This window comes from Cyclopterus lumpus, chromosome 19, assembly GCF_009769545.1.
Source record: "Cyclopterus lumpus isolate fCycLum1 chromosome 19, fCycLum1.pri, whole genome shotgun sequence".
Classification (NCBI taxonomy): Eukaryota; Metazoa; Chordata; class Actinopteri; order Perciformes; family Cyclopteridae; genus Cyclopterus; species Cyclopterus lumpus.
In genome coordinates this window covers 8,206,412-8,226,502 of record NC_046984.1, presented here as the reverse complement: position 1 = coordinate 8,226,502, position 20,091 = coordinate 8,206,412, and the positions used below count along the sequence as shown (strand labels likewise).

At 42.2% G+C, this 20,091-nt stretch overlaps 4 protein-coding genes across 9 annotated transcripts; 1 reads left to right on the top strand and 3 right to left on the bottom strand.

Moving 5' to 3' along the window:
• Positions 1-55: 55 nt before the first annotated feature.
• On the bottom strand, positions 56-2,669 carry zgc:112496 (uncharacterized protein LOC541336 homolog). 3 transcript variants are annotated; one of them, XM_034559021.1, is made up of 6 exons: positions 2,476-2,669; positions 2,252-2,401; positions 1,567-1,660; positions 1,243-1,402; positions 695-847; positions 56-316 (listed from the first exon to the last, which is right to left on the bottom strand). In XM_034559021.1, exons 2-6 carry the CDS (start codon positions 2,374-2,376, stop codon positions 156-158), a joined length of 693 nt encoding a protein of 230 aa, XP_034414912.1. In that variant the 5' UTR covers positions 2,377-2,401; positions 2,476-2,669; the 3' UTR covers positions 56-155. The 3 variants fall into 3 exon arrangements, with proteins under 3 accessions (XP_034414912.1, XP_034414913.1, XP_034414914.1); XM_034559022.1 differs by having other exon boundaries at positions 2,501-2,620; XM_034559023.1 differs by having other exon boundaries at positions 198-366; positions 2,476-2,620.
• On the top strand, positions 2,664-8,040 carry wdr24 (WD repeat domain 24). 2 transcript variants are annotated; one of them, XM_034559019.1, is made up of 11 exons: positions 2,664-2,735; positions 3,498-3,576; positions 3,771-4,255; positions 4,506-4,683; positions 4,850-5,522; positions 5,688-5,800; positions 5,880-6,007; positions 6,115-6,219; positions 6,345-6,682; positions 7,080-7,264; positions 7,345-8,040. In XM_034559019.1, the coding sequence occupies exons 3-11, from the start codon at positions 3,775-3,777 to the stop codon at positions 7,511-7,513; spliced, it is 2,370 nt and encodes a 789-aa protein (XP_034414910.1). In that variant the 5' UTR covers positions 2,664-2,735; positions 3,498-3,576; positions 3,771-3,774; the 3' UTR covers positions 7,514-8,040. The 2 variants fall into 2 exon arrangements, with proteins under 2 accessions (XP_034414910.1, XP_034414911.1); XM_034559020.1 differs by having other exon boundaries at positions 2,697-2,735; positions 3,489-3,576.
• Positions 8,041-9,220: 1,180 nt separating this feature from the next.
• anks3 (ankyrin repeat and sterile alpha motif domain containing 3) lies at positions 9,221-15,925 on the bottom strand. Its single transcript, XM_034557866.1, has 16 exons — positions 15,851-15,925; positions 14,986-15,203; positions 14,060-14,258; positions 13,271-13,392; positions 13,104-13,185; positions 12,882-12,999; positions 12,637-12,786; positions 12,230-12,355; positions 11,956-12,071; positions 11,698-11,862; positions 11,486-11,610; positions 11,261-11,402; positions 10,877-11,150; positions 10,727-10,798; positions 10,551-10,642; positions 9,221-10,448 (listed from the first exon to the last, which is right to left on the bottom strand). The coding sequence occupies exons 2-15, from the start codon at positions 15,150-15,152 to the stop codon at positions 10,560-10,562; spliced, it is 1,941 nt and encodes a 646-aa protein (XP_034413757.1). The 5' UTR covers positions 15,153-15,203; positions 15,851-15,925; the 3' UTR covers positions 9,221-10,448; positions 10,551-10,559.
• Positions 15,926-16,616: 691 nt separating this feature from the next.
• Positions 16,617-20,024, bottom strand: c19h8orf33 (chromosome 19 C8orf33 homolog). 3 transcript variants are annotated; one of them, XM_034557869.1, is made up of 7 exons: positions 19,739-20,024; positions 19,065-19,238; positions 18,447-18,736; positions 17,682-18,145; positions 17,502-17,592; positions 17,090-17,236; positions 16,617-16,971 (listed from the first exon to the last, which is right to left on the bottom strand). In XM_034557869.1, exons 3-7 carry the CDS (start codon positions 18,472-18,474, stop codon positions 16,763-16,765), a joined length of 939 nt encoding a protein of 312 aa, XP_034413760.1. In that variant the 5' UTR covers positions 18,475-18,736; positions 19,065-19,238; positions 19,739-20,024; the 3' UTR covers positions 16,617-16,762. The 3 variants fall into 3 exon arrangements, with proteins under 3 accessions (XP_034413760.1, XP_034413759.1, XP_034413758.1); XM_034557868.1 differs by having other exon boundaries at positions 18,447-18,763; positions 19,096-19,238; XM_034557867.1 differs by having other exon boundaries at positions 19,096-19,238.
• Between the last annotated feature and the right edge of the window lie 67 nt (positions 20,025-20,091).

Here is a 20,091-nt window from a genome sequence, read left to right as displayed (position 1 = left end):
CAACTGTTTGACTGAACTACATGATACCAGACAAAAAGGAAAATACTCAATATACTCCATTTAATATAAAGGCTTTATTATAATTTTTTTTTTTAAAAAGACAATAAACCAAGTTTAATGTAAAAAAAACAAACAATACTGTGCAATATTTGTTTTTATCTTGTTCTCAGCTTCTTTGTTGGTCTCTGTTCAGTGTCGGCCTCTGAGAGCTTCTCCTTCACTTCCTTTAGAAGTGGGAGCTGCTGCTGTTTGGCTGTGGCCGACGCCCACAAACACAACTCCAGCCTGTGGGGCGTCCAGTCCTGCTGGGCATCCGCTGAGAGGGGAGGCCGGAAATCAGAATTCATGTGGCATTTTTTGTTTACACTGGTGAACATAAAACAACCTTTTAATATCAAAGTGTCATAAAATTATTTTAAATATAGAATACATTTAAACATGTGTTTTTTTTTTCCTTTTGAAAAGGGTAGCAACAAATTATATTTCATAAAAAGCAGTGGCAAATGGAAAAGTTGTATGCCATGATTTAAAAAGAACAATTTTTTTCTTGAAGTTTGTTTCAGATATGTGGGGACGGTAAGCGAATACTTCACAAACTAATAGTATTATATTTCTAGTAGCAGGGTCATGTTTGGTGTGCTATATTAACAATATTGATGCAACCACATCTCTGGTGTCCCCGTCATTAGCTCACCTTTGTTTAGTTTTTCAGTGCACTGGATCATTTTTCCCAAGTAGAGGGTGTAGTGCTTGGCTGTGTATTGGATGGGTGTTAGTCCAGGTACACTCTCCATGGCTTCATCGGACATGAATGCAGCTTGTTCTGGAGCTCCTGCTGCCAACAAAGCTGGAACAAAATGGACAGTCAGCCCCAAGCCATGCGGAGTATATCCATGAAGTGAATACAAACTATTTATAATAATAATAATAATACTTTTAATTTATATAGCGCTTTTCTAGACACTCAAAGACGCTTTACATAAGGCATAGAAAAACAGAACAAAACTAAATAGACAAACAAACAGAACATTTTGGGTAAAAAATCTATACATGGCAGGGAGTCCCAGCCACTCAACCCACCAGTGTAAGGACTACTCTGTACACTAACTGATAAGGCTTTCACTGTGTGCTTTAAAAGTAACACAAAGGTGTTTGATGAATAGGAATACTTAAGCTTTCATCAATTTGCTGAAAGCAGATTCGATAGTGTCTTCAGAAACCGAATGGAGATGCTGTACTAACCTGAAGCGGTGGCTGGGCCTACTCCTTTCAGGGAGCTAAGCTCTGCGATCGCTGCCTGCACATCAGGCAGGAGGCTGAAGGCCTTTCTGGAACATTTCTCAACGGTGTCCTCACTGTTGGAAGCCACCAGCTGCTGCAGCCTTGGCCTGAACTTCCCTCTCTGCAGGAAAGCACACAGGGCCACTCAAGGACACAGCTGATGCACCATTAGCATTAGAGCCTCTTCATAGCCGTCCATCAAAGCTATATGTTTGAGAGAATATTTATTTGGGAGGGTTAAAGCTCCTTGGCATTATAATGATTTAATGTCTAGGCAACACTTACAGTGAGCTTCCACTCCATTAGTTTCACCAGCTCGGATTGAGTGACATGAATGTCAGGTCGACTTGAAATGAGTGTAGGCAGCTCCTCTTGGTACCTGACCAGTCAAACGCAGGCTCAGTTAGCCTTTATCTTATTCTCAAAGCAAAAGTTGATTCTACTCAATACATTTCACACATGTCATATACATGGATAAACATATATTTCAAAAATAGATATATATTATATTAAGTGTCTTTTTTAAAAGACCTTTGTGACAGATACAATCTTAACTCAAAGTCCACTTCCAAGCTTTTTCTAGATCTTTCAACTTTATCATGTGGCCTTCATCAACAGATGGCGTTTTCTCAGTTACCATAGAGATAACTTACATGAAGGAGAAGTACTGTCATGAAAGTCTTTTTGTGAAATTATAAAGCTACTGAGCTGAAATGTCAACAAAGACTCTCCGATGAGGAAGTCACCGCGATACAGTTGAAAGCCCCAGAAAAGAGCTTTTAAGTGCACCTTGAGTTGGGATTGTTTTGTTAAACTTATTTTTCCTGGTCAAGAATGAACTTTGATGCTTAAACCGGGATAACATAATTTAAAGAACGGAATAATGGAAGCATGATTTACTACAGGGTTGAACTGTATCCAAATATCTCCATAATTCAGTGACATTGAACGTGTTTTTAAAATGATTTACCACTTGTCGAGGTTCAGCAGCTTTCCAGGTTTCTTACTTTTGGACTTTGCCTCTACTACATCCCAATATTTCTCATACACACTCCTCCATGTGGCTGGGTCCTCACAGGCAAACAGTGCGCTCATGGCAACAGAGAGCGCACAACATCACCTGCAAACACAGACAAACATAATAATATAAACATAATAACCTCTGTTCGACACCAACGGACTGCAGCATTTTACCATTTAACATGCGACAGTATTGAACCTTCCGCGGTTGCCTTCGTTGGAAAGACTGCTGAAACAAAACAAAAACAGACCACAAGTTCCTCCACTAAACTACCTAATCAGTTGTAGTGGCGTCACGTGGCGATACTTCCGTTATGAGACACGGAAGATCCCGCGAGATGACAGATCAAAATACTACTTCCACTGGAGAAGAAGAAGAAGAAAGAAAAAATACTATTTCCGGTGCCGCAAGCATTGAGCAACAACCTCAGAAGGTTTGTCCCTGAAATAGTTTGTAATGAGTTTGAGTAGACGCCGTCACCCAGTAGTGTATTTATATATGTATGCGTTTTACATTTATCTAACTATCCGACATGCTTGCGAAACGAATGTCGTGCGCGTTACTCCTTTGCAAAAGTACTCTGTAGCTCGGTTAGCTAGCTAGCATGAGCGTCACATTCCTGTCATGTTTACGGTCTGTTGAGAGAGTTCTGCTCACGTTATCCGATGCCAACACATCCGCAGACACGTGAATAAAGTGAAGGAGCTAACTGATATACGTGACGTTATCACAAATTATTTAACCCAATTTTGGAGGAAAGTGAACCGCCACACAAAATCAAGAGTAAAGCTGAAGAGTTGTATGCACATGTCACTGGAGTGAGGGGGCTGTCTCACTCTTGGGATCGCTCGTTTTGTTTTCCACTGCATTGTGAGCTTAAAGCTGCTATTAATCAATAACCAGCGCGAGGCAGAAGGTGATTAACACAAACAAAACTTCAGTGCAGGAGAATTTCAATACGATAGATAGACAGACGAAACGGGTAAACAAACCATGGTAATCTGACAGTATTTACATCTTAAAATTATATATATATAACACTAAAGCAAGGAGGTGACTAACTTTAGGTTACCCCCAATGATAACGAGATGCTTCTCTACCATGTTACATTAAGTCAGTGTTAGCTACCATGTATTTATGACCAAAGTGTAAATAACAGATATTTTTTTATTTATTGTGTTTATATGTGTACTAGTAATTTAGCTCTCATGGGAGCACATGAAGAGGACTCTGTGCTGCTGCAGACATTGACAAGGCCGGCAGTTCTTCCACAAGTGAGTACTCAAGCAGTTTCATTGTCTAAAATGTCAAACATACATTAATGTTGCACTTACTGCCACCTCTCCTGCCCCCCCAGTCCCCCCCCCTGGATTTTTGAACTGCCTTTAAAACATGTTACATTCTACTTAAAATTAAGTAGCAACATAATTTGCTATTAACCTAATGAAGTCACTGTTGTCTGTTTCAGGAACATGGAGAAGATGTCACGTGTTACCACAGCCCACAGCAGCAGTGCCATCAGTTGCCGAACTATGTTCTGCCATTTGGACGCTCCTGCCAACGCCATCAGCGTGTGCCGGGATGCCACGCAGGTGGTGGTAGCTGGCCGCAACATCTTCAAGATCTATGCACTGGAGGAGGAACAGTTTGTGGAGAAGCTGAATCTACGTGTTGGCCGCAAACCCTCACTCAACTTTAGCTGCGCAGATGTCATGTGGCACCAGATGGAAGAGAACCTGTTGGCCACTGCTGCCACCAATGGGGCAGTGGTCACCTGGAACCTGGGAAAACCCTCTCGTAACAAGCAGGACCAGCTGTTTACAGAACACAAACGCACTGTCAACAAGGTGTGCTTCCACCCCTCAGAGGTTTATATGCTGCTAAGTGGATCGCAGGATGGCTTCATGAAGTGCTTCGACCTGCGCAAGAAAGAGTCGGTCAGCACTTTCTCAGGTAAAATATTTGGTCATATGCATCAGATTATTACTATTAACTGAAGTACAACTGTCTTTACAGTGTTGTTTACTGGAAACCTTTGGATAACATTTGCACACTAACTCCAATGCATTTTCACTGTTTTCTGTGATTTTGTGAAAAACTGTTTCAACATTGATTAAGAAATCACAAAAGTGTTAAAGCAGAAGCATTGTTTTTATTGTTAGAAGATTTTTTGATTTCTTTCCCTCCAATCACCTGTTTCCAGGTCAGTCAGAGAGTGTAAGGGATGTCCAGTTCAGCATTAAGGATTATTTCACATTTGCTGCAACCTTTGAGAATGGCAACGTCCAGGTGTGGGACATCAGGCGCCCAGACCGCTATGAGCGAATGTTCACTGCCCATACTGGCCCGGTGTTCTGCTGCGACTGGCACCCTGATGACAGGTAAATTAAAGTTCCTTTGTGACACAAACCAACTGAGAAATTTGAGTTTTTTCTTTCTAAAGGTATCTTGGGTCATTCTGTTTGCCACTTGCAATTAGTCGTGCTTGGGTCGGGTGTTTTTTTATTGTCATTTGTTAATAGTGTTCTCACTTTATTTCTATTTTAGGGGATGGCTGGCGACAGGGGGAAGGGACAAGATGGTGAAAGTGTGGGACATGACCACAACCCGGGCCAAGGAGATTTATTGTGTCCAGACGATCGCCTCAGTGGCGCGGGTTAAGTGGCGGCCTGAGAAGAAGTTTCATTTAGCCACCTGTTCCATGATGGTGGATCACAACATCTACGTGTGGGATGTCCGCAGACCTTTCATTCCCTTCGCCACATTTGAGGAACACAAGGATGTGACCACTGGTATTGTGTGGCGCCACCAGCATGACCCTCATTTTCTGCTCTCTGGCTCTAAAGACAGCACACTCTACCAACACATGTTCAAGGACGCAACTCGTCCCGTGGACAAGGCCAACCCAGAGGGTCTGTGCTTTGGACTGTTTGGGGACTTGGCCTTTGCAGCCAAGGAGAGTCTGATCAGCAGTGACGCCAACAGAAAGCCTTACCCTGGAGGCGACCGACGCTACCCCATCTTTTTCTTCAAAAAGCCCGACCCAACAGAACAGTTTGCCCATGTGTCCAGCGCCCTTAGTGTCTTTGAAACAGACTTGGACAGTAACTGCATGGACTGGTTTGTCAAGACAGCACAACTTTACCTCCTCTGTGGGAAGCCGTTTGCAGAGCTGTGTGATCACAATGCCAAGGTGGCCCGGGAGCTCAAAAGACCTCAGGTCAGACCAATCAATACAGGAACAAATCTATACTTAGTGCTGTTGTTTTGTTGTGTTTCTTTTTACAAAAATAATCCATTTAGGTGTTGTTTTCAATAGTAATGTGTGTTACAGTAATTGTGTTTGGCATGTGAAATCAATAATTTTGTTTTCTTTAATGCAAAGGTTTCCACAACATGGACCATGTTAAGAATTATGTTTTCTGACCCAGCAAACCTCACAACGCCCGGTCTAAACCACAGCCTCAGTAAACTGGGCACCTTGCCTTTAATGAACAGGTAAATTCCCTTCTTAGAGCACCATCACAAAACAGTAATGTCAGTCCTCATCTAATGCTGGTGTACGTTGTGCTCTCAGTTTCAACATGAAGGAAATTAGTTCAGGGATTGGCACAGAGAGTAGACTGGAGCGCAGTAAAGGTGAGAGCAGGCAGGACAACCTCCACCTGGAGCCTGGGACCTTGCACATCAGCAATAATAATGAAGGTGAGAGCGGCCATTAAAACTTTGAGCGGCTCATCTGTTTGTACTTATGTTATCTGTATAATATTCAAGACTTGTCTAAATAAGCGGTTTGTTTGATTTCCCTTCAGAAAATGAGGAGACGGAGGGCAGCGAAGGCCAGGCTGAGTACATGTTCGGGGATGCTGAGTTAGATGACGATGACCTCTACTCTATGGAGCAGGAAAACCAAACAGGTCAGTCACAGTACCTTCTCTGAGGAAACTCAAGAACTGCATACGTAAGTGACTGCTATTTATAGCTTCCTCCATGCTCAGCACTCTTTTGTCTCATATTATCTCTGCTCCTTTTGTCACAACAGAAGAGCAGGAGTACATGCTGCCCCAGGAGGCCTTCCAACTGCGCCACGAGATCATGGATAACCCGTCTGCTCCAGAGCACCTTCAACAGGACAAGGCCGACTCCCCGCACGTCAGCGGCAACGAGGCAGAAGTCACTTGTCTGACGCCCATCGAGTCCTTCTCCCTCATCTCCATTTCCCAACCGCTGTTTAGCCCACATTTACCTGCCAGCTTCTTCTGTCCCATTGTGCGGGAGATGCTGAGCTACTACGCCGAGCAGGGCGACGTGCAGATGGCCGTGTCTGTGCTTATCGTCTTGGGGGAAAGGATCCGTAAAGAGATTGATGACCTAACCCAGGTCAGATAGAGATAGGTGTTTAATAACTGCATTAGAATAATTTCTTGGACAAGGACTAAAGGGTTTTTGTGTTGGCAGGGGCATTAATGAAAACGTTTTTGTTTCTTATGTTTTCCTAAGCATTACTTACTGACTTAAAGCTGATCTTAAATATTTGATAAATAAGTCAGTAAAGTTACCAGAATTTACATTTTAGGTTTAATGCATTTGCACCGACACATTTATTGGATATCGTTAATGTTAAATGGAAAATATCCAGCAAAGTTTCAGCATTCTTTAGGCCTTATGTATGATGTATATAAGTTGTTCACTAATAAAACACCAAAGTCCTTAAATGAACGTACGGCATTGCCGTTTGGAAGACCTAAACCCTGATCTAGTTGTGTTTCCATTTCAGGAGCACTGGTACATGTCCTACATAGACCTGCTGCAACGATTTGAGTTGTGGAATGTGTCTAATGAGGTCATCAAGTTGAGTACGTGCAGCGCCATCACCTGCCTGAACCAGGCGTCTACAACACTTCATATCAACTGCAGCAACTGCAAGCGGCCAATGAGTAACAAGGGCTGGATTTGTGACAGGTATGAACCGTTTTACGCGTTTTGGTTGTTGTTCTGTCATGACCTGAAGCTCTGACAAGCGCCCTGCGTCTCTCCTCTAGGTGCCACCAGTGTGCCAGTGTATGTGCAGTGTGCCACCACGTGGTGAAGGGACTGTTTGTGTGGTGTCAGGGCTGCAGCCACGGTGGACATCTGGAGCACATCATGAACTGGCTCAAGAGCAGCGCCCACTGCCCTGCTGGCTGCGGCCACCTGTGTGAGTACACCTGAGGCCATCATGACCACTGTTCACACGGCCGATGCTCTGTGGGACAACAAGTCGCCACACCAGCCTGGATCACACAAAAAGCACATTCCTCCACATGGGCCTGGAGTCTCTCATCACTATGGGTAGAAGGACGGATGTGTGTACGTGTATTTGAAGAAGAATTAGTAAAAGGTCTGATGCCGTCCAAAGGAGGAAGAGGATTATATGCGCTCTCCTGGGCAGCCATTCAAGAGCAAACACATACATATTTGAATTGGTGATTATGAGCCAATGGTGGATTTGCATATAAGCAAACAGATATTCACAGAATATAACTATATTTTTGTTAATTCACACTTGCTGCATTTTGCATTGTTTTTAAACCCCTCAGTAAAATCCTGAAGGCTGTACAGGAAGAATTGTTTGTGGATTGTTAATGTGTATACATAATGCTATATCTTATTTTGAAGGACTGTAGATAATGTTTAAATAATTTATATGAGAAATGGCTATTCAGACAATACATTAAAGCAATACACTTGAACTTGAAGTAGTCTGTTTTGTCAGCATCATTTAACGGAAAAAATAACTCAACATCCCTTCAATGTATACTTAGCTTTTCTAATGCATCGCAGCCGATGAAGCCCGACGAATGTTCAAATGACCTGGATTCATTCAGCTGCACAGTTTCACACCTGGCTGCGGCCCAGTACAGTCTACTCCTGTGTGTTGAGCAGTTCCAGTGGAGGAGTCAGGATAAAAAGTGTTGCTTGAGGGTACTTTAGTGATAGGAAAGAACTACTACTTATTAATTTTCCCCAATCATACTTTACTTTCTTGGGCCCAGAAATCCCAACTGGCAACCCGCCAGCATCTCTAGCCTCAAGTCCTCCAGCTGGACACAATGTGTCATAGCTTGTTGAGCGCACTACTGGTGAGATACACAACAGATAAGTGTGGAAGCCAACAGAAGAGATAAACCTCAACAGAAGAGCTTTGTCTTGGGAGACATTTGATTGTTGCTGTCAGAATCCGTCACATCCCAGTACTTTGTAGCCTGATGGCAACTGGTTGGAGGATTTTACAACAATTGTGACGTGTAAAACAGAGATGGAGAATATTGTATCAGTCCAGTCTCAATTCATAACTTTTATTGTGTTCATTTGGGCACATTTACATTCTGGATGCTGCTCAGCAAGACATGTTTGTCTCCTGTCTGTTGTCTTCACTGATACTGTAGTCATCATCTCCATTAAGTTTCCCATTAATACATCTTAAGTTGTCCTGTTAATCATGGGGCCCAGAGCAGTGACGTCTGAGTTGGCCGGAGTCTGAGTTAATAAAAACTAAAAACCTGCGGGCTTGAGGCCGGTGTATCTGCATCAGCTGCGAAAGCTAAACTCAGCCAACATTCATATCGTGCCAAAGATGAGCAGAAACCGTCAACACATCGTTTCAGCGCCAAGGCCCCGGGCACAGTAGAGGATTTCCAAAAGTACTCCGTATGAGGACATCCCAACATCAGGAGGGAAATCCCTGACCCAAGAGGCTCAGTCTGCCCTGTAGTTTTAGCCAAATAAAAAAAATTACCATGTTAATAGAATTGGACAAATCTAAGCCACTTGATTAGATTAGACATTAAGTCCAAGAGTGAGTCTCTTAATTGTTTGTAAATCTCCCAAGATATGTTTCCTGAAGTCTAATGCAGAGCTCAATAAGAACCATGAACACAATTTCAAGGAGGTTTAATAAGTAAAAAAAGAGACGACTGACAAATGTGTTAATATTAATAAATGATGCACACACTTTATGCATTGTGGATTCTTCTCATCACCACAATTTGACAATGTCAAATAATTCTGCAGTTTTCAGCTGCTTCTCAAAAAAGATTTGAACAGAATCCAAAGAGAAAATCTATTTTTGTGTTTTCCTGCTGCCTGCTTTAGACCACATTTTACTGTTGCTTGACCTCTGAAAACTTTATACAACTGGTCATGGAATCTCTCCCAAAAGGCTGCTTGTGGGCATTTATATATATATATATATATATATATATATATATATATATATTATTTTTTTTGGTTTGGATAATTTTACTAACATAAATACTGGAACTCCAATACATTTGCAAATATTCTCTTCAAACTATCATGAAATTAGTGTTAGTCACATAATCTGTTTGCAGATTAAAAAAAAAAGTTGTCATACAAGGATGTGCTCCTCCAACATCTGATTATGTTGAAAAACATTGACATTTAAAGATAATTTAACTTCAAAGAAATATGTGTCCACACTCAACTATCAGGCAACAAGGTTTTAATACAACCAAGACTATCTGGCATTTTAAAGATATGGGAGAATTTCAGGGTAAGACAGATCTACAAAGTAAATCTGATTGATAGACTAACCACTTCATTGCACCACTAACACATCTGTTGCAACACAATAAACACGTATTGCTGTAAATGATTAACTGACAGGGTTCACACATTTATCTTCAATGCATTCAGCAGGACATTATTTTCAACAACAGCATACAAATAAGATTTCCTTCAAATAACCAATGTCTTCACTGACTACTCTTCGGCTTGAACATCATCTAAACCACATTTCATATTGGAAGAGAGTACAGTTTTCCTCTGAACATTTCACAGTATTCCAGCCTCTGATCTGCGATCAGTCCCGTCTCCTCTACCCAACTGCTGGAGTCCAGCATTCAACCAGTACAAGCGGGTGAGGGTGAGGTACCCTTCCTGCCTCTTTGTCATTTCACTGCACCCTTTGCCTTGTCCACATCTGGCGAGCTCTGGTCCATCAGCCAATCCGGGAGCAGCAGCCAGCTGATCCTGAGCCGTTCTGGTGTGGCAGGGCAGGCCTCGTCTTTGGCCTTCTCTCATGTCAGTGAGATTGTTCAGGGTGGTTAGATCACCCTCCGTCAAATATTGGCAAGACGCCCTCCTTTAAATACAAGAAAGAAACGTTATTTTCTCTTGATTTTATTAGCACTAGAACTCTTTCATCACTTGTTTTCATCCAATGAAATGTATAAAAAGCACTCACCTGTAATAGTTAAGGCTGTTCCCAGCTATCAGATACTTTTTCGGGTGCACTCAGTCGCCTGAGACTGTGAAGCACAGTTTGCAAGGTCCCCGCTGTAATGACGAAGCAAGCAGACAACAGGATGAGCATTAAACACCGCGGACGACAGAAAATCACTGAGCATTACGCCATCTTACCCAGTTCTTCTTCAAAGGAACCCAGCTTCTCGAGTAACTCTGCAACACTGGAGTGCGTAGAGCCCTCTCCAGCTGCAATGAAAAGTAAAATCATTTATTAAAATCACAAAATGTAAAAGGAGTTATCCGGCACAGGCCACCTCAACTCACCTTTAACACCATGGTCACTTTTTGTTTCATCTTCCGCGGCAGCATACAAGCTGCTATTCCCATCAGTAGTGAAACAGGAGAGCAGTTCAGCGCTGCAGGCCCTGGACTTCGCCAGTGTGGAGGTCATCTCCTGAGCTAGCCGGTGGTTCTCCACCAGCTCAGCATGGACCCTCCTCCATGCCACCTTGTCCTCCATCAGACATCCCTCCATCACGGTACGCAGCTCTTTCTCCTGAGACACTTGGCTCTGAAGGCTCTCCGCCTCCTCACAGTGCTGGACAAGGAGGACATTAGTTTAAAAAGGTGGGCGAAGGATTTTCAGTCCGGTCAATAAATGTGAACATTTTGTATGGCAGTTCCAGTGAGTGTTTGCATTGTTGTTACTTTGTGTAGCTGAATGGCCATCTCCTGCATCTCCGCTTCAAGCTGGTCAGCATAAGCCTGTTCCAAAGCATTACTGGGTGGTCGCGCACTGCTGTGCCATCTTGCTATAGCCGAGGTCATCTTTCGCTTGGGTCCAAACAATCTGGAGTGCAAGGACGGATTCAGCATTTCATGTGCAAAACAAAGGCTGTATGTGCTCGGGGTTAGTGTAAAAGAGTCTCTTACGTGATCCCGATTTCTTTGAGATCATTTTCAGTCAAGGTGAGAAATATCCGGAGGTCAATGTCTTGCTCTTCAAGAACGGGGAGATACTTAGAAAAGCCAATTTGTTCCAAGAACTCTGCCAGATCCTACAATAAATAGAAGATTTTAGACTCAAGTCAGACCACAATAGACAAATTATGAATACATCAGAAAGTAAGCAAATGTAGACATGCCTTTGGACCAGTATAAGAAGGTGGAAGACCAACATGTGAGCGCATCCCACAGTTCCCTGTACCGCTTGAGTGAGACGCATCGTTGCTTCCGTGACGATTCTTGCCTTTCGAGTGGTGGCCCTTATTTACGCGGCGAGAGCTGCTCTTTTTGCACTGGTCCGAGTCCTGGTGGAGAAAGGAATACAGTGGTACAGAGAAATGTAACTACAATCTCTGGTCTTGGACTCAAAAGTGAAATTGCTTTGCTCTTGCGCTCACCTCGTTACTCTCCACTGAGCCTTCCCACTTGAGGCCAATAACATGGGGCAGGCCTTCGCTACTGCTACTGCTGCTCCTCATGGTGGGCATGTCATTTTCAAAAAATGGACTGTCATCTGTGGCGGTATCATTAAAATATTGGATTGCTTTGGCGGACACGCAGTGTAGCTGAGGACATTACTTGTATAATCACAATGCAGTATTGCTTCCGGGGCCTTTCTTCCAAAGACACATCTCCGATGTCACAAAACACTCATAATTGTGTGCCTCTCACCTCTGCTGCTATTGCTCTGGCCGTCAAGCTCGTTTATGGGTGAGGTCACATCACGGTTGCGGATACCCTCACTCTGTTCACCGATGTCACGAAACGCCATGGAGCTAGGTGGTGCTGCAGGAGGCTCTGTGAGGAGAAAAGTAGTATTAAACTGATGGTATTAATGAATGGCTGTATGCTGAGAGAGATTGAATCTTTTTATTTTTTTGGCAAACTGATTTGTCACATTTTTTTATAATCTCTCTGATGAAATCTCATTTTACAGAGCTTTTCAACACTCAAGGAAAATCTATCCACTGTCAGCCAACCTCCTTTAAAAAAATATATATATATATATACAGTCTGATTGTATTTCTCATTTTTAGAAACGTTTGTGTAATTTGACCAGATATCTTATGTGACAGTACCGCACAGTTTGCTGGTGCCTCCTACTCGGAACTTGGCAATGGCCTGGGGCCCATCATGGATGCTAACGCCTTTAGCTCGGTTTCGACTCGGCCTCCCCCGTGGCGGTGCACTGTCCGAGTCCTCGGAGGAGCTCAGGTCTTCAAAATGTCCTGACGAGTTGGAACACACAGAAAATCAATAAGAATATAAAAAACAACATATTTAGTCAAAAGCAATGAGGAGTTTCAGTCGGTTCAACAAACACCTGGTTTGGTCCTTGGAGAATGCAAGTCCATGATGCTGACAATCTTGGTATAGCCGTATAGCATGGCGAGGGCACGGGCGGTCTCTCCTTTACCGTTACGGTCATCCACTTTAACTTTCTGTCAATGAATAAAACAAAGCGGATGTCCCGATCATAAGGCGTTATCTTCTTTGTCTAACGCCATCACCCATCCTCAGTGCCGTGAACATGTAACTCACTCACATGATCAAGTAGGTACTGAACAATGATTTCATGTCCAGAAGCAGCAGCCTCCATCAGGGTAGTGAAACCAGACCCTGGCTCCCTGTGGAGGAAGTCAAAGTAATGAAAAACTCTGGTCTGAAATTCTGGAGTGTTGCGGTGCTTTTGGGATGAATGAAGACGCTCACTTGACATTGGCATCAGCATTGTTGTCGAGCAGGAACCTGACCATCTGCTGGTGGCCTGTGCTCGTGCAGTGGAACAGAGCGGTCCAGCCTCGAGAGTCCTTCAGCTCCAAATCAGCACCTTGCTTTTGGGTTAAGAAAAATGAGCCTTTCATACTCTGAATAACAAAAAGTGTTAAAAAATAAAACCTTAAATCTAACCCCTTAAAAAAACAAAACTGATAATTCTTCCATCTTTGATAGATCTTCGATATATATACCAGCTCTGACCTTAAAGTGCTCCTACAGACATACAGTATACCTTATTGTATGGTAATGGACATAGTTACCAGCAGGTGGCCTTCACTTACATGGAGCTGTATATTAATCCACCTTCATGTTAAAAAGGAACATACTGGTGGCTTTGCGTGATTTAGTCCATTGACTATACATCCAATTAGCTTTATGTGACATTTCCTAAAGGACGCTGCTATTCATAAGATGAAACCGCCCTTATTGAACATTCAAAGCCAGCATCTGGGTTTTGAGAATAAGCGGCCAAACATGAGCGTTGAAAAGGCCTTGAGGACATTGGCGTTGGCTTACTGTTTGCCTTCTGGGTTTGATTTTCAAAAACACTTATGAATGCAATGCTTTTCAGCAACAAACTATCCAATCACTCTGGATAGTTTAATGTTGGCACTGAAGTGTGACCATGCTGCATTCATGAATAAACATCTCAACATATGCTGTTTTCTGAACACACCAACATAGCATGGCATGAACGGTTACTGTCTGAAAGCCATTTTGTACCTGAAGCAGAAAGTACGCGATGCTTTCATTCCCACAGCTTGCTGCCAGCATCAAGGGGCTTAATCCTTTGGCAGTGGTAGCGTTTACATTCACACCCGCCTCCAACAGGAGATTTGCAATGTTGTCATGGCCGATGTAAGATGCATACATCAGTGGGGTCCATCCTCCAACGTTCTTGCCATTCAGGTCCACCTCACGTCTGAAAGGACACAAGATCATTGTTGTGACGAGCAGGAGATGATCAGAGCCCATATCAGGTGTGACAGCAGAACCCTGGGCTCTCGACTGGAAACAATTGTTTGAGTTTAAAAGGTGAGTTTCCTGGTTCTTAGTAGATTTCTGTTCACGGTACCTTGATGCTGGACTTATTTATGTTAACTTTGAATGATGTACATCGTGTTAATTGTTGGGTAGCCAGATAATTTCTCACCATGTACTACATTTAGTAGTGTATGATGATAATACACGGTACATATTTTCTGTTTTGGATAAAACCAGCATTGTTTGTGCCAGCCGTACCAATCCCTATCTACAGAATAAAAAAATCCCAATTTGAAGTGGACTCTTCTGGTGTCTCATTGTGCCGAACTATCCATCCATCCATCCATTTTCAATACCGCTTATCCTCATTAGGGTTGCGGGGTCGCTGGAGCCTATCCCAGCTGACATAGGGCGAAGGCAGGGGACACCCTGGACAGGCCGCCAGTCCATCGAGGGCACATGTAGGGACATACAACCATTCACTCTCACATTCACACCTATGGGACATTTTGTGCCGAACTAGTGACCACACATTCGTAGTGTTAGTCACAGCACCTGGTCTGATTGGTGAATATTATACAATCATAGTTATCAATGCACATTGATAATAAGGCTGTAGGTGTAACAAACACATCTGGTGATGGTAATATTATTTAGGCACCCACTTTTTGATACACTCCGCCACCACGTCATACTGGCCGATGGAGCAGGCGGTGTGGAGGTCCAGAGGAACGTCCAGCTCCTCAAGTCGCACCAGGGAGTCACCCAGCCACAGGGAGAGGCTGGCACCCAGTTGCTCTGATTCACTGGCTTCGTCACTGAGCTCAGACATTTTCTACCTCTTCACTCGTTCCTCCACACACACCTGAAAACCGAGCCGGCCCTGAGAATGAGCACCAAAAATGAAGATTAAGAATTAAGAAACAGTGATCTTCCCATACCCATTGTCATATTTACAAATATATCATTAATCATAACAGAAATATTTTTTTTTTACATGAACATTTCCTCCACTTAGAAAATACATAAACCAATGGACACCTTCTCCGCCGACTCTCTCCGTAACATGTCATAAGCTTTTTCAACACTGTCTGCGCGTTTCTTATCTCATCCTCGAGACAACACTGGATTCTGATCGGAATAATTATCGCTTCCTTCCAGCTCACTGGGATTTTCCTCCATATTCTCACCATGGTACTCTATTAAATACGGGAAGTACCGTTTTCAGTCCCTCCATACTCGTTAAATGATTCCTCCTGTAACTGTAACATATTCCATCAGTCTTCCAAAGTTGTAGCCAGTGTCGCCTCTAATTGCATCCTCTTTAAATGGGACATTTTGTTCATCTTCCCTACTTTCACTAGTTTAGAGCGTCCAACTTCTCTCTCTAGCTCGCTCGATGTTCGGCCCCGGTGTGAACTAACCACCGCCCACCTACCTAATAATATACAGACGAAACGAATTCACATGACAATTTTAAACGAACCTATGTGTTATAATATAGGCGAATATCTGGAGGTAAAAACTTACGAACAGGTCCCGTTAGTTTGTCTTCTCAACGGCTGACACTTATTTGTTTTGTGTGTCACGCTCAATTGTGCTCGTGTAGAATCATCCCCCGCCCTTTCCTTTTTAAATGGTGACGTTCCTGCGAAACCGTTTTTGAACAGGTCATGGACTAATACTGTATTCAGTAATGACTGGCTTGTTTAATAATAAACTCTTTAAATTGATCATTAGGGAAATTATTAAGTTTATACGTGTCAAAGATTCTGATTGTTCGAGTTTTATGTCACTGGCTCCCAACCTGGGGTTTAAGACCCCACAAGGGATGCCTAAAATAAACCTGTCCACAGATCAGGGATAAGAGATAAACTGAAAATATGTTAAAGTATAATCTATATATATTTTCCAGGTTTACACATTTTTTAAATAATAGTTGGACAATTTCACCTTCTCGTGCCTCCAAAAGTCAAAAGATTGGTAAAGTAGACATCATTTTGAGGGGTCACAAGCCCATAACCTTGGTAATAACTAAGGAATGGCACTGTAACGCCAAGTAACTGTTTACAAAACAAATTATTTTCTAAACTGATAAATGTATTTAAGGATAACATTATGAATAGCAATGTTCGTATTTAGACTGCCACTAACTACACCTTCACAGGTTTGACATATAAAAGCAACTTTTTATGACAACTCTTCCCTTCACCCAACAACACACCTGTAGATTGACCTGACCTCAATACAATAGCTGATGATGAGGAAAAACTTAATTTAAAAAATACAATGCATATCAAATAAAAAATCCTTTATTAAGATATTTGGTACAAGCAGTCAGCCATTGAAGAGTTTCAATGTGTGATTGATTGTTAATCTCCCATTATCTCCAATGCAGCCCACTGTCACAGTCCGACCTATTGTTTGGGGAAACGTGTCTCATCAAAGAAAATTGAAGTGAAACTCCTCCTTTGATGAAGTAAAGACAAAAGCTGGCGTCTCTTCTTGCGTCTGTGTTTTCAGGTCTGTATCCTGGGCAGCATCCAGGTCCTCCTCTGTGGCTGGAGTCTGCTTTTTGACCTCAGCTCTCCGGTGGAAAGATGACTTCTTTGGAGAATTTGAAACCACTTTGACTTTAGCTGATGCAATTTCTGTTGGGATTGGAGAAACCTTTTCTATTAACAACACTTTGACCAAACTTAAAAGTTCTTTGACAGTTCATTAGTTATTGTTACTGGTCAAGTCACTCCATTAACACAATCCACTCACCATTTTGAATTAGTTTGTACTGCTTGCTCTTCTCCTCATCCATTTTTTTCCTGTAATCTCCGGTCATGGCTCTCATCACCTGCCTCTTCTTGGCCAGAGGAGCTTTCGAGCTTCGTAGAGTCTTCAGGGAACGTGAGGCTTCCTCTTCTGCAGGTAGAACATATGGTATTAACATGTCATTAACACCTCCCTTTGTAATACTACAAAGTACACTCTGTTTATGTTCACAATAGGCTTCACATGTGCACCTCAGCACATAGATGGATACATAAGATAGATAGATAGATAGATAGATAGATAGATAGATAGATAGATACTTTATTAATCCCACTAGGGGAACATGGTCTGATTAATAACATTCCAAACATATTTTGTGTGAACTGGTGAATGATGTGGAAGGTAAACGTCATACTCTGTTTTGGTGTACCCTTCTGGGACCCCATTCCCGATTCCAGCTGCTCGATGCACCAGTCCAGCTGTCTGTTCAGCTGCTCCTCTGCACTCTGAAACACACAGTCCCGTATAGACATTAACTCAACTAATCAACTTGGACCTGCTGGGATTACTTTAAAGAAAATAATTTCACACCGACCAGCTCTGCCTCCTCGCCACCTTGACTCCCCTCAGCTGAACTTGGCGTCTGCTGTGCCGCTGCGCTATCCGAGAGGTTTTTCTTTCCAGATTTATTTTTCTTCTTCTTTGCTTTTGATTGCACTGATGGCTCAGGTGGAGAGTTAATCTCTTGCAGTAGGGAAGGCTTTTCCTCTGGGACACAGTGTTGGCTGCTTGGAGAGGAAATGTCTTGGGTCTCTGTCGTCTCCATGTTTTCCACAGTAGGAATTTGAAAGTGGAAGGCAAAAGCAGAGCCCTGTCCTGTATTGGATATCCGGCTTGCTCCCTGTTCGTTCCCCCTGACTGATGGAGGTGTTTTCTCTTGGACTGCTGGAGAGTTGTCAGGCAGGAAGTTAAATCTGAAAGTGTTGTCACTGCAAGGACTGATGGGCTTCTCAGCTCTGTTGTCGACAGGACCAGAGCTGTTTGGCTTCGGTTCAATATCTGTTGAATGAACATACACACACAAACACATGAATAACTTACTTCTGGGGGCATCGACTTTGAATTGCATTAATTACCTAAAATCGTATCTTAACTTGAATTCTAACGGACACACAAATGTATGACACGATCCAACGTCATTGAAAACATTGTTATCTCGCAACTGATCGAGGTAACTTCGGTCAAATCAAATTGGCAACATATGTTCATGTTGTTCCTAAAATGCGTCCTAGAATAGGCCACACGCGTGACTACAGCAAGACTCGTAGCGAATGCTTATGTTGAGTAGGATTTGATGTACCTATAAACAGCAGCCTTTCCTCTGCCATGCTATTTACTTCGGGTGTTGCAGGTTTTCAGTTGAAAGGCAACGCTCAACGCTTCAGGAATATAGACGTGCTCAGCGGTGCAGGATCAATTTGTAAGCCAACATTTGTGAAATACAATATATTTTCTATTCGGTGTTGTTCAGAAAAACATACCGTCGGTGTCACCTGAGAATAAGTCCGACTGGAGATACTTCCCCGACGTGGAAGGTTCGTTCCGCTCGGTGGTTTTCTCGTGACCCAGTTAGTTGAGTGACTGGATTGACTAAAACAATGTTTTATTCACTATAAACTGAAAGATACATACGCAGATTTGATGTTTTCCTAGATGAAAACCCACAATTTGCAAATAAATGTGAAAAGGCTTAATTTCTAAATATTGAACCTTTCGAGTCTGAAAAACAACAAAATGGTACAAGAGAATATATATGGAATATATAATAATAATAATATATAATGAAACGTATAAAACAAAAAGAGGTTAAATCAATATAAAGACAATACACTAGAGTAATTTGCAATACTAAACAGGCTGTAAACACTGTATGATGATAAAGATGAATTGAGAGTATAACAGGATAACGTAGTCTTACTAATGGCAATGAAACAAGTGGAATTTGTCACCAGGGTGTTGATGTCTGCTGCTCTCTGTATCGGTTTACAGTGGAGCCCTCCTCTTTAAACAGGCACAAAGGATCTGATTGTTTGTGTCAGTCTGTTGCCTGATGCTTGACCACTGTCCAGGGTGTTGCCAAACAGATGTTGATCTAAGAAAGAAGCGGGGACACCAGCAATGTATGAAATTAGCAGATAGGCTCTGTCAGCGGAAACGTGATGCAGAATTTCTTTGTGGTGCTCAGTACTTGCTCAGGTTTTTTTAAACAATGCCAAGTGCTTTTCCTTAACCATTTGTGGAAATACAGAGATGTGTTGGCTCATGCTACGTTAAGTCTACAATGCTTGCTTATTTAATATATATATATATATATATATATATATATATATATATATATATACATATATATATATACACACACACACATATATATATATATATATATATATATATATATATATATATATATATATAATGGCATGTGTTAAAACAGGTCTGTGATCAATTTCATTTAATTTTTGTTATGCTCTTTATTTGCAGAGTATAGCCAAATGTAGTTTAATGGACTCAACACAGCTGGCTTGTGCTAGAAACTGAGTGTGTGCAAGTGCATCCTCAATAGAATATGTCATGTGATGTGTGTATCATCACCTGCTATATACCACGCTTTTCCCAATCCATTGTTGAAGTTGACTTATTTCTACACAGCATTCATATCCGTTGTTTTTCATATGGCATCATTGTTCCCTTTGAAGAAAGAGACCTGTGCTATGTGAGCAACATACTTTAAAAAGATTCATCAATCCTAAAGATGTAGACAAACAAAGCTTATTCCAAAACTGTGTGGATTAAGAAGAAGCAGTTTCCGGTTGATGAATGAATACAAAATCATGAAGATACCCTCAGAGAAGGCGCTTTACGTGCATCATTCTACTTAAATGCAGTGATCGTCCTCATTCCCTCCACTAATCACATTCCGTCAGGGATTTGAGTTCGGACCAATC

Coding starts and splice junctions, on each gene's coding strand:
- zgc:112496 (XM_034559021.1), bottom strand. CDS start 2,376: ATGAGCGCACTGTTTGCCTGTGAGGACCCAGCCACATGGAGGAGTGTG. Junction 1,661..2,251: donor CTGCTGAACCTCGACAAGTG/GTAAATCATTTT, acceptor TTGACTGGTCAG/GTACCAAGAGGAGCTGCCTA. Junction 848..1,242: donor AGGCCCAGCCACCGCTTCAG/GTTAGTACAGCA, acceptor ATTTTGTTCCAG/CTTTGTTGGCAGCAGGAGCT.
- c19h8orf33 (XM_034557869.1), bottom strand. CDS start 18,474: ATGGCAGAGGAAAGGCTGCTGTTTATAG. Junction 17,237..17,501: donor GAAGGGTACACCAAAACAGA/GTATGACGTTTA, acceptor TTCTACCTGCAG/AAGAGGAAGCCTCACGTTCC. Junction 16,972..17,089: donor GTACAAACTAATTCAAAATG/GTGAGTGGATTG, acceptor CAATCCCAACAG/AAATTGCATCAGCTAAAGTC.
- wdr24 (XM_034559019.1), top strand. CDS start 3,775: ATGGAGAAGATGTCACGTGTTACCACAGCCCACAGCAGCAGTGCCATC. Junction 5,523..5,687: donor GGGAGCTCAAAAGACCTCAG/GTCAGACCAATC, acceptor TTTAATGCAAAG/GTTTCCACAACATGGACCAT. Junction 6,683..7,079: donor AGATTGATGACCTAACCCAG/GTCAGATAGAGA, acceptor TTTCCATTTCAG/GAGCACTGGTACATGTCCTA.
- anks3 (XM_034557866.1), bottom strand. CDS start 15,152: ATGTCTGAGCTCAGTGACGAAGCCAGTGAATCAGAGCAACTGGGTGCC. Junction 13,186..13,270: donor AATGCTGATGCCAATGTCAA/GTGAGCGTCTTC, acceptor CTTCCTCCACAG/GGAGCCAGGGTCTGGTTTCA. Junction 12,356..12,636: donor AGGCACCAGCAAACTGTGCG/GTACTGTCACAT, acceptor TTCTCCTCACAG/AGCCTCCTGCAGCACCACCT.